Raw genomic sequence first — 12,475 nt, forward strand, 5'->3', positions numbered from 1 at the left:
GGTTGCTTTGTTTATGGTGCCTTCTCAGGAGAAAAGGTGTGTTGTTAGTATGTGTTAACTAGAGTGTTCTAAAAGCCTAGTGGAGACAAGGCAGTGTACTACTCTGACACGTGTTAAACTGGTCAGGTTAAAGACTAGCACATGGTAAAGGCAGTGTGCTTTGTCTGCACTGGAGTTTCCAAACACGGAAGCTAGCATGTGTTACATCACACCCTGATATCCTAGACGAGACAAGCGGGATTCAAGGCTGGTGAACGATTCTGGTGTAACTGCTCCGCGGTTGACTCCTGCCTTTGCCAGCCAGTGAGCAACCAATGAATGGCACAGTCCTAATCTGCCTCCTTCCCTTTCCCAGACCCTCATTGATATAGCAGGAGTTATTATTATACTGTTGCTGAACACGTCCTCCATTCTCTCCTGCATTCTCTGGATGCTCTCACATTATATGATCTATCTCATTTATGCAGAGCAGATTAAAATCCTACAAATGCCCTGGTTAGTCCTCTGCCGAGGCTCACTGCCCTCAGGCCCATCCTGGTGCTCCTGGGATAAAGTGAGGAAAGACGTTGTCGTGTACCTTAGAGTCAGCGAAAACATATTCTTTCCGCTGCGTTTTCTCTCTTTCAGTCTCCAGTACGATCACCAGTTTGTTAGGGAACTTCTGGGACTTGATGAGCTGCAGGACTAAGCAGAGGTGGGCAGTCAACTTCAGAAACCAGAGACCCAGAAACTGTATCTGCAGAAACCAGAGTCCCAGAGAAATCCTCCTCTGCTCACTAGAACTGGCTGCCGGAAGCAGCATGCTCCAAGAGATCACTCACTCTGAACTCTGAGGCTCTAATTGCCCTGCATTGGGAGATCCCCGCTAAGCACATGTTCCTGTCAATTCTGCCTCTGAAAAAGGGTGTTATACAGAGCCTGGAACCAAAAATATGACAAAGATGGTTGCAGTAGCTTTGGCACTGAGACCGACCGACAGTACTTCAGCTATAACAATTGTTCCTGATGTGCAGGGACTGCAATTGTTGCTAGGCCTCTATGGGACACACGGGGGAAGGAGGAGAGCTCCTTGTGCAGCAGCACCAGGGACAATCTGGTCCTTTAAGTCTGGCCATTTCTCAGCATTTTGATTAGTTCTGTTCGGCTGGTCAGGGTAGTACTCTCAGAGAGCTTTTGGAATGGATCAGCAGAAACAACATGCAGGTGCAGTCAGCAAGGGACTTTCCTCCAGGGATTACATTTATACCCTGAAACCAAGAGTCACAGATAGCTCCTCCTGCCTGGTGTGCAACCCAACCTCGTGCCCTTTCTGCATCCCAAGCAGACAATTTATACTCCTTCGTCTGAGCATCTGTGGAAGAGAAGGTGAAAGCCAATCTGATGGTGGAGATGGTTCGGTCCCATGTACATCAGCAGCTAAGCAATTCTGAACCCCAGCTGGGGAAAATCAGCTGTGGAGGTTTAGCTCAAAACTATGGTCAGCAACGGGTTGTTTTCCTCGTGAGGATGGAGCCTGAGTTGATAGTTCTGCCTCTGCTAATCTCTGCAGTGTTTGGAGTTAGAGGCTAGAGAGGAATTAGAAAAATAGCTTTTCCCTAATAAAAATCTTTCACCAATTGTTTTAGCAGGGACCTAACCAGGGATAAAGAGAACCATTTTAAATGGGCCTTCACAGCAAACAAACAACTACCACCGCTCTCCCCTAATGATACTAACACCATGGCGACACTTCAGGTGCTACAGCGGCTCAGGTGCTATGGCATTGTGTAGGTTACAGCGACCAAAGAGGCTTTTCTGTCACTGTAGGAACTCTACCTTCCCGAGCAATAGCAGCTAGGTCAACGGAAGCATTCTTCTGCCAGCCTAGCTGCATCTACACCAGGGATTAGGTGGGTCTAGCTACAGCACTCTGGGGTATGGATTTTTCACACCCTGAGCGCCATAGCAATGTTGACCTAAATTGTGCAGACCAGGCCAAAGTAACAAACATGACAGCAGTACAAACAGCCACTGGCTGAGCACTGATCTTGAGAGCAAGGACACTAATGCCTTCTCAAGACCTCGCTTTTCCAAACAGACCCTTTTGTGGGTGCAGCTTACCTAGGAAAGAGATGGACTCACACCAGTTTTGGCCTAACATCTCTGAGATGTTTATATCTTTGCGGCTTACCTCCTTGATCCATACTAGGGCAGAAATTGGAAATACCTTTGATCAAGGGATGCTGTTTTCCTTGCAGACATGCTGCCATTGTCTTAACTTAACTGAAAGCCATGGGACTGTAAACTAACTCTCAGAAAGAGCCATTTACCACAGCATTGACTTCCTATTCACTGAAAACTGCCTTGGAGACAAGCGATCTAGGTTTACTGTTGCCTTGCAGTAGAACCAAACTCTCGGCATAACAGACTAATATACACATTGGACCAAACTTTGCTCCCACTGAAGTCAATGACAAAATTCCCACTGGGATCTAGAGGACTAACCCCTTATTTGTGACTCAGGGCACCTTACTTTTCTTATGGTTATAAAACTTGTCTTCAGGACCATCCTTGGCTTTCTTGATAATCAATTTCCCCATCTCCACATCAACTTTGAGGTGTATTTTCTGGGAAATTCCTAGAGAATCTGCTTTCACCTATTGGAAAAGGGAGAGATTTTTCATAAGCCATTTTTCCAAACTTCAGTCAATTGTACGAGGAAAAGCAATACCTAAATCAATGCACAGAGAAACATCTGCATGGCCTGACCCACTTACATCACTCCAAACAGAGAGCTTTAAGACATGGCCCCTACTACAGTACCATAGAGCACCCAGGGACTCCAGGCACTGAGATATAACTGTATTATCTCTACTGTAGCAGAGCACAGTATCCAGAAACTTAAGACATCGAGACATTCCTACATGTCTTGTGTTCTTCTGTAGTACGATAAGCATTGCTGACAAAGTCTATTTACCTCAAAGGTTACAGGAGGGATGAGAGAACGCCGATGTGTTGAATCAGGACCTTCAATCAACAGTGTTTTCACCTGTAAAATTTCATGCATATGGGTATTTATTTGGTGACTCTACACTTCACTTGAGGGGGATCAGAGAAGGGAGTAATAAAGGCATTGCAGGAGAATTCTCATTACAGAGATGGATTTCTCTGAGCATGAAAGGAGCATAAATAAAGCCAGAAGCAGATGGGAACACAAGATAGTTATAAATCTCTACCTTTTCTTCAGCCGAGGACAGCAAAGAGATCAGCTGATTGAGCTTCAACACAACATTGACTGGACTGGCTTCCCCAAGCAACTGGTAACAACAGCATTAAAAGAAGAAGAAGAAGAAGAAAAAAAAGAGAGAGAATCATGAGTACCAGACCCAAAGAAGCTCAGAGTTCACACCACCTGCCAGAAACAGCTGTTAGCAGCAGTGTGTTTTACATCATCAAAATTTAATCCATAACGTGAAGCACAGCGGCACAGAATGTGACTGAACATGCAGGAAAGTTGGGCTGGTGGGAGGACAACCTTGCCAATCTGGTACATAGGTCAGAGGCTGGACATGCAGAGGAGTCGGATGGTTGATGATAGAAAGACAGATTTGTATTACTGGTCCATGGGTTGAACATGCAGATTGGACTTCTGGTTTTCTGGGCCGCAGGACGGAAGAGGTTGGACACAGGATTGAGGTGGTTTGATGGAAGGAGGGAAGCATTTGTCACAAAAAGACACTGACCATCCAGAGGAATTAAGCTGATGGAAGGAAAAATTTGCAATTCTGGGTCACAGGTTGATAGAGGTTGGAAGTAGGAACGACTGAGGCACTTTGCTGCATTCTCTCTTTGGGACAGGGGTATGGGAGAGGGTGGAGAAGACTATGAGTTAGCTGAATCCATGGTTAAATAACTCACTGTGTGCCCAGTGCACTGCAGCCAGAAACAGGCTAAAGAGAACAAAAGTGTTAACCAATCATCTAAATTTATGGTCATTGTTGTGTCCCAAGCTCAGAAAGTCCTCCCTCCCCCGCGTCTGTGCCTGACAGAAACTATCACTCCTCCGTGTCCACCTTTCCCCGCTTCTTCCAGTAGAACTTACTTGAGAACGTTGATGGATACCAGGGGGCAGCTGCTGGTCAAAAACCTTCTGGATGGACTCCAAGGAAGGGAGAGTCCGAGACGCCTCACTGAGAATACAAAGACATGTCAAAGGACAATGCAGGGTTTGTGTGGGGAACCTGGGGCAAGGTCACATGGGGCAATGAAAGAAGGATAAAGCACAAAACCAGTTAATGATGCATAGTCAGTACGGAGTCAATGTGGGTGTCTACACTGCGTTAGGGGGATGAATGCAGCATGGGTAGACAGAACCATGCGAGCTTTAAACTAGCTAGTGCAGCTAAGAATAGCAGTGAAGACGTAGTGGCACGGGCTTCAACCTGAGTATATCCCTAAGCTGCCCAGCAAGCTCCTACAGCCCACGCTGAAGCCCTTGCTACCGCACCTTTGCTGCTATTCATAGACATGCCAGCTAATTAAAGCTACTGTGGGTATGCCAATCTGAGCTGCATTCACACCTCTGATTGCAGTGTAGACATTCCCAGTGAGGTCAGTGCCAACCCTGAAAGATCAGGACAGCTCAGCAGGGTTAGGATGGCAGTTAATGCATCAGCAACAGCTCATTTGAACAGAACTCCTTACAGCTCCGGAAGCTGGGACAGCACAGTGAAGGAGGAAATACAAAGATATATTTTTCAACAAATGCAATAAGGGGCCAAGTGGAACTATGGCTGTAAAATGAACCAGCCTTTAATTTCCTGAATTCAAATCAAGGGTAGGTTACAAATGAAATGAATTTAGTGAGCCCAGAGGATGCTTGTCCATCACAAAATCTTTGTATGAACTTGGCACAAATGACACTCTGCTAAAGAACAGACTTAGTACTGGCAGAGCAGCTAGGTCTTGCAGGCCAAGGTGGACATGGAGAACAATGCGGCATTGTGCCTAATTAGTAGCCAGTACTAACAAGTCCCCTCACTTTCATAGGTACGAATGCACCAGTTTCTCCATCTAGTTCTCTGGAAAAGGCGCTACAGTGAGCATACACCTGCGGTCTCTGAAAATCGAGCTACTTATTTAGGTGCCTAAATATGTATTCAATGGCCTAAGCCAGGCACCCACATTTGAAATTTCAGCCTAAGTGACTTGGCAAAGTCATGCAGGAAGTCTGTGGCGGAACTGGGAATCAAGTCCTCCCAGGCTCTCAGTTCTGTGTCACAAAACTGTTCTGTTTTGAACCTTTTAAGTTATCCTGTCCCTAAAACTCCCATTAACATCAGCGGACTTTGGGTCAGGCCCTATCAGAAAAGAGGTGGTATTAGAAGCTCTGGGAGAAGTTCTACTAGACAAACCACCTGGAAACAATTACAATATATCTACTTTGAAGCAATGTGCAGCACAGAACGTACAGTTCTGAACAACAGCAACCACAGAAAAACCCACTGCTTGGCCGTTTCTTATGTGAGAATGGCCCTCTCTGAGGCACTTTACCATAAAGTGCAGCTTAATGTAACACACAGGTCAGACTTGGGGAAGAATGCAGAAGGGTATTTACTGGCATTTGTGCTCAACCAAACCACAAAGTGGTTTTAATTGCATTCACACCTCTTTCTTTTTCTTCCTTTGAACTGCTGTGTGAGTAAAATTTTGTTCATGAGAATCTTCACAGAAGTGTCACGAACGCTTCTGTCCATCTATATTTGCATAAGTATTGGCGCCACAAGTGTTTGAGCAGCCATCTTAAAAGCTCCTTGTGGGAGTCATGCAATGAGAGAGCAGAAATAACACCGTGTTTAGGTGACCGATCCGGTAGGGAATGATGAAGTGATTGCCTGAAACAGTCAAGCTGAACAGCTCACCCATAACTCACACTGTGAAATATGTCCACCCAAACCCTTTAAGGAATTCTGAATGAGGAACACCTCTCCATACATCTGCAGGAAGATCCGTGGCTGTGCTGGCACAAAGTTCCCCTAAAGTTCCCCCTAAAGCTTTTCCCAGCCCCCTCTGAGGATACCCCCTGACTATGGGAATCTTTGGGAGAGGTTCAGCCACTGATCTTGCAGCCTCCGTGCTCCTGCCTATACCTCTGTTCCTCAGGCAGAGTACTTGGCCTGGGCATCTTTACAGCCTGGTGACCCTGGAGGCCAGTAGCAGCTGGTGCAGTTGAAAGCAACCTTCAGACTGCTCTAATTCATGCCAGGAGCTGGCCCTTTGCTGAGCTGGCTAAGGAGCAGGGGAGGCAGGGGTGCAAAAGGTACTTTGCAGCCCTTCCCTGCTCCCCCTCAGCTATGTGGAGTGCTCCTTAGCCGCAGCTCAGACGTTGGCCCTGCATTTCTTGATGGGTAACTCATGAACTGGAAAAGGACCTACGGTCACCAGTAAATTGGTCCCTTTGAACAGTTAGCCCAGTTCTGCCCATTACTGAGCTGTAAACAACCTTCTAACCCCCACCCCAAAGGAGGACATGCAGTTCCAGAAAACATCCCCTTTCCCTTGCTAACATTTGCAGTCACATCTTACCCACAGTCTGATGCCAGCACAGGCATATATCAGCTGGTGGACATCAAAGAAAAGCTCTCAACCTTTAAACTGAATGCAGTGTCACCTGAGTCTGACAACAGCTATCCCCGGGCTATGTGCAGTGTTGATGTAGCCATGTTGGTCTCAGGACATTAGCAAGACAAGGTGGGTGATGTGATATCTTTTACTGGACCAACTTCTTCTGGTGAAAGAGGCAAGCTTTTGAGCTGACACAGAGTTCTCCTTAAAGTCTTCAGGTCACCCAAAGAAGAGCTCTGTGTCTGTGTCAAAAGCGTATCTCTTTCACTAAGAGAAGCGGGTCCAGTAAAACATATCATCTCACCCAACTCTAAACTATGTGAGATTAGAGGGGGCTAGGGAGGGACATTATACAACTAAAGATGGGGCATTATTGCCAATTGAGCCTGCGATTTGCAATTTTTCCCCTCCCCAAGGCTTTGTTAAAATAAAAGGTGCTGAATCCAGTTATGAAAAAGAAAACACAGCTGCCTGAGAACAAGCTGCAGATTTCAGGCTGAATCCCACAATGCAGCTGAGAAAGAAGCTGAGGTGAATGAAGGCTAAAATTAGGTAATGTCACTGAATAAATTAAATTTCTGCATCTTGAAAGGGGGATTCAGCTAGAGAGGCTGCAAGCTACAGCAGAGATTAAGGGAGCTACATAAAGCAAGTAAGTGACCAGGTATTTGAAAATTAGTAAATTATGGGAGAACGCTAGGTTCTATGGCTGGAATGCACACACTCCTGAGAAAATCTGATCTGCAGGAAAGAGGTTTATTAGAGAAAGCTGATTGATATGGAAGACAAAGAAGGAGAAATGGCCTAAAGTTATTAGGAGTCCACAGGAGAATTGAGAAGGCAAATTCACTGAAATGAAATGATACCAAGATTATTGGTACAGATTTTGGCAGGAAATTGCAGGAGGGAGAAGAAATTGGATGGGATACATCAAATCAATTCCATTTTCAAACAGCACAACAGCTCAGTGGGCTGATTTTGAAAGTCTCTTATTACCTGAGCAACACAAACTGAGTGCCTGACTGGAATTTGATCCAAAGCCCATTGAAATCAGTGGGAGTTTTTCCACTGACTTCATTGGATTTTAGATCAGGTCCCCTCCATAAGAAAGAATCCTGCATTTCCATGTGGGAAATTGCATATGCAAATTGGGCAATTATATATATAATTAGACATCTCCATGCTGTGGGTGATTGCCCATGAAAAGAATTGCATTTGGTGCATCTCACCAATCGCACAGGTCTTTGAAAATCTGCCCAGTTAGACTAATTATATTAAGATGTCATTAATTCCCAGGATGACAACAGATTAGTCCATAAATATATACCACTAAACAAGGGGTGGAAGGTGGGGCTAATTGTCTGTTGGTGCAACTCCACTGATGTCAATGGACTTTCACCAGTAGAGAATTTGGCCCGGTAATGTTTGAAGCGGGCACTAGATTTTCTGTGCCCTCTCACTACAAATGTTAAAGGGACACTGACAATTGGAAGAGCAGCTTTGATGCTTGAGAACATTTGATATGGGTAGATTTTCTTTTTTAAGACTTTCTTATCCCCTTGAAGGGCGATGAGGGGTACAAAAAGACACAGAGTACAGATAGCGATGAGTATAGCACAGAGTAGCGATGCATTCGAACTCCCTTCTGGGAAGAGCCAGCCTGGCCTTCATTGGAATAACAGCACAGCCCTATTTGAGGCAGTTTAGCAATGGAAAAGATTCAGTCCTGATTTTGCTGGCTGTGGGATCCCATTATTCAGGGTTTGCTAATAACAGAGCACATGAGACCTTCCCCACTCCGTGGCTGTAGAGAACTGAAACCCAGCTGAGGGGCACAGAAAAGGAAGTGCTGGTTCTGCAGCATCATACCCCCCACTTCCCGACCCCCCTGGATCCCCTCCCTGGGGAGGGCTGGAGACGGGCCAGAGAAGGGGAATGCACACTCAGCCAATCCTCATATGGTATAACTTGAGTAACTCCAGTCACTTCAACTGAGCCACGCCGATTTACACCAGCTGGCCCATCCGCCTTCCCCCAGCTCTGTGCGAATTCTGTGGGAGCCTAGCTGCCAAGGAGGCAGTGTGGAAAAGGGTGCTGTGGGCCCCTGAGCCAGCGTGGAGGTACAGGACCTCTCTGTTGATGGTCAGGCATCCAGATGCTCTCCCTGGGATCTTAGCCTGAGCCCCTTGTTTGTTTCAGAATAGGGAGGAAGCTTGAGGAGCAATCAGATCCTGACTGGTACTTGGGCTTTTGCTGGGTATAGATCAGTCTGGGCTCTGGATAGGGAAGGGGTACTTGTAATGGAAACCATACTGGAGTAGGGGCCTGTTTCTCTGCTCACTCCACCTGGACGATGATTTCAGTGAAATCATCCCAGGTTCTCCCTGCTGTAATTGAGAGGAGAGTCGGGATTTGGAGAGAATAGTCATACAGCAATATGTGGGTTTTTTTATATACGACTTTTACTTGATGATTCTGGAGGTGCCATTTATATCTGTTCCTAAACTAATCCTATTCAGCTAATCCTTTAATGCATTTTGGCTTTGATTCTTTCTAAACAAAGTATAAAATAAGTAATACTCTATTAACTGAAACCACCCCCAGGAAAAACTTACCTGCTATAGCTGTGTGTTTCAGGCAGATTTAATGTCCCAGGCCAGAATCTCAGGTGGCATAAATCATCTGAACCTCACTGGAGCATGAGCATCTGGCTCCTGGCCTTTGACCCCATAGGCCAGGAGACCATTGTCTTACTACCAGTTTTTAAGGATAAGCAGTTTTGGTGTGCTGGAAATATGGGTTGACAATTCAAATGGCACCTACCTTTGACAGTGTCATGACATTATATTGCCTTCTCTGAAATTAGGCTCCAGTTACCTGAAGAGCCCTTTGCAGAGCACTGTGAGCAGTTTCTTCAGCTGGGGGAGACTGCTGGAGCCCATCTGCACCATCTCAAAGTCGCTGGTGATGTGAACTCGCAGATAATCCTGGATTAACTTTAGGTGTTCCTCAGAAACACTGTGAAAAAGACTGACGCAAGTAAGGAAACCAGCTTCCCCCCTACTGTCCCCAACCATCAGGCAGCTGAGTTTTGTCTGAAGCAGAAACCTCCACAGCTAAGACATACTCCTGTGTGGCTTGCCTTGTTCTTCAATGTCAATATTCCCTTCTAAGTGGTGGTGGTGGGGGGAATGGAATTCTTAGACTTTGCCTGAGGATTCCCCACTGCAATAGGATGAATGCTGTCCTGGTGTGGGAGATAAGGAGTTGCAGTCGTGACTGAGAGGGAGCTATGGTGTGAGGGGGGTGATTAGTAGGTCTCCTGTAGGGTTGGTGTGTGGTGAAGAGGCTGGGGGCTGGCAGCCTGGGAGTGTTGGGGGAGCCAGGACTTTTGCTCATGTCTCCATGGCTGACTTCTTCTTCGAAGCTTCTGCCTCAGACAAAGCCTGATTAGAATCTGAAAACACAGGCTGGACGAGAGGCTCCAGTTGGGTCCTTGATGAGTGGGGATTGGCACCTCTACCCATGCTGAGGGATGAAGCAGTCAAAGTTTACTGGCTGTTTCATCCCTCAGCAAGTACAGAAAGTTCTGACTGGCTGCTCTTTTCCAAGGAGGCAGATGGAACAGCGAAGGCAGCCAATCAAAATAGATATCTCCCAGCTTGCCACCTACCAGTCAGACCCTGTCCTACCTCCCTGACAGAACACCAAATTAGCTTCCCTTTGCTGTAACTTGCTCCCCCAGCCCTGGCCCATAGACACATGTCCTGATTTTTAACACTGAGGATCTGGTCACCCTAGATGACACCAGCTTCCTCTGAGGCTTGAATGGGTGTCCAGATTCAACAGGCTATGGTGCGTGATGTATTCAGACAGCCACATACTTAGATGGGGCCAGACCCTCAGCTGGCATAAATCAGTGTAACTCCATTGCAACCAATGAAGACTTGCCAATTTGCACATGTTAAGGATCTGGTCCACAATCTCTATGGTTTAGGCACATGGTTACTATTCCAGCCTCTCCAATATTATCTTACCGTACGTTAGGAAATCTCTTCATGGGGGAGGTCAGTACATTGTTTTATACTTCAGGAGAACATTTCTTCCATGCCAGAGCATGAGCGCTACCTTAAGGAGTAGCCACTGTATTACTTTAATGTCTAAGAGAGAATGGACCTGATTCTGACTTCCCTTTAATTGTGTAAATCAGGAGTGACTCCTCTGAAGCCCATGGAGTTACACGGGGTAAAATAAGTGTGAGATTAGACGCAGGCCCCACATCCCCTCTCCCACAATAGGGGGCACTGAAATAGCTGTGATATCAGTGACACCTTTCCCAAATGCAGCACCTTACCAACTCCCGCGAAGGCGTTGGTGTTGATTCTATTGCCCATCTATCTACATTTCTTGAGGGCAGTGAATGACCATAGCTCACCTGCTGGTGTCCTGGGACTGCAGCCGCTGAAGTAGTGTCTCAGAAAGGGACAGTTTGCTGACTTCTGCCACCTTGGAACTTTCATTCAGAGGAGACGCTTCTTTCGTCTCACTTGCCGGGAGTGCCACCAGGAAGGGTCGTGGGGGTAATATGGGTGGGGTTGGTACAGGTTCTGACATGAAGGAAGGGAAACAAAGTAATTTTGGCAACACACCTAGACCACTTGCCTCCCATTCTGACCCACAATATCGTCTGCATCACAGTGGCAGTCAGTGCAAAATCAATCCAGATTAACTGGCCTGCAATCGCTGAACTGAAAAGATCTGAAATTCATCAGATCAGACCTTGCTATTGATAAGGGCCCAATCCTGTTCCCACTGAATTCAGTGGTGTGGTGTAGTGTGCTTAGTTGAGCGCTGTGAACCCAGAACGCATAAGCAATAATCCTGGGCTCTGGCACTGGCTTATTGACTAGACTTGGTCAAGTCACTTAACTTAAATTTTCTGATCATTATGAAGATTGATTAATAGTTGTACAGTTCTTTGAAAATGTGCACATGCTATATCATGGCTAGGTATCGTTATTATTATAATGGGTCATCAGTGGAGTGGGACAGTGCTCAGGAGCTATATAGGAGAGGGAGATGTATAAGGGGCTACATCTCTGGAAATACGGACAGACACACGGATTTAACTTCCATCCACTGTAAATGAAGCTACTTCGGGTTAAGTGGGTTTAGCAGCCTCCATCCTAGTCCCCATTTGTTCATAACAAAAAAGGGTCTGGGTACCGACATGATGAGCAGCTTCTCCAGTCACAGAACTCCAGTATCTGAGTCCCTACATCTCCATGGCGGGCACAGTGCAAGAGAAGTGGGTTGGGGGGAGTACAAATAGGCTGAGAACAGGCAGCTAAAATTAGTAAATATGTCCAGAGAAAGGCAGTAACAATGAATGCTGAGTGCAAATCAACCCCTTCCATTTAATGCAGTACGGTCACAGGGGCATTCAGTGCATTCATCCCAGCTGAAAACTCCCTCCACTCTCCAGTGTAGGCCCCCCCAAAGCCATGCCATTAAATTCGACAGCACTCTGTCTCTTTGGTGGGAAGTGGCTATAGCTGAGTTTAACCCAATGATATTCACCCTTGTTAACAATCTCCCCTCACTTTGTAATGCACATAGTACTTGGTTGTGCTTAAAAATGAGAGAGTGATGCTTATTTTCCTGAAAAGAATGGTCAATAGCTCCTGTGCACATTGTGACTCACAGAGAGAAAGAAATAATAAGCACCAGCATGGCTGATTGGTGCTGCAGTTAGATCAAGGCAGGCAAACTTTTTGGCCTGAGGGCCGCATCGGGTTTCCGAAATTGTATGGAGGGCCGGTTAGGGGAGGCTGTGCCTCCCCAAACAGCCAGGCGTGGCCCAGCCCCCGCC

At 46.4% G+C, this 12,475-nt stretch overlaps 1 protein-coding gene across 4 annotated transcripts in view; it reads right to left on the minus strand.

Annotated features, from left to right (window-relative positions):
- INPP5D (inositol polyphosphate-5-phosphatase D) overlaps window positions 1-12,475 on the minus strand; it is an 80,746-nt gene that overhangs the window by 21,791 nt on the left and 46,480 nt on the right. For all 4 annotated transcript variants that reach the window (XM_043522632.1, XM_027820335.3, XM_037909760.2 and 1 more), the window contains 7 exons: window positions 11,039-11,210; window positions 9,481-9,621; window positions 4,082-4,169; window positions 3,216-3,296; window positions 2,957-3,028; window positions 2,513-2,636; window positions 578-684 (listed from right to left, as the gene is read on the minus strand). In XM_043522632.1, coding sequence (XP_043378567.1) covers window positions 578-684; window positions 2,513-2,636; window positions 2,957-3,028; window positions 3,216-3,296; window positions 4,082-4,169; window positions 9,481-9,621; window positions 11,039-11,210 — 785 coding nt within the window. The remainder of the gene's footprint in view (window positions 1-577; window positions 685-2,512; window positions 2,637-2,956; window positions 3,029-3,215; window positions 3,297-4,081; window positions 4,170-9,480; window positions 9,622-11,038; window positions 11,211-12,475) is intronic.

The sequence above is a fragment of the Chelonia mydas genome, chromosome 9 (assembly GCF_015237465.2).
Source record: "Chelonia mydas isolate rCheMyd1 chromosome 9, rCheMyd1.pri.v2, whole genome shotgun sequence".
NCBI lineage: Eukaryota > Metazoa > Chordata > Testudines > Cheloniidae > Chelonia > Chelonia mydas.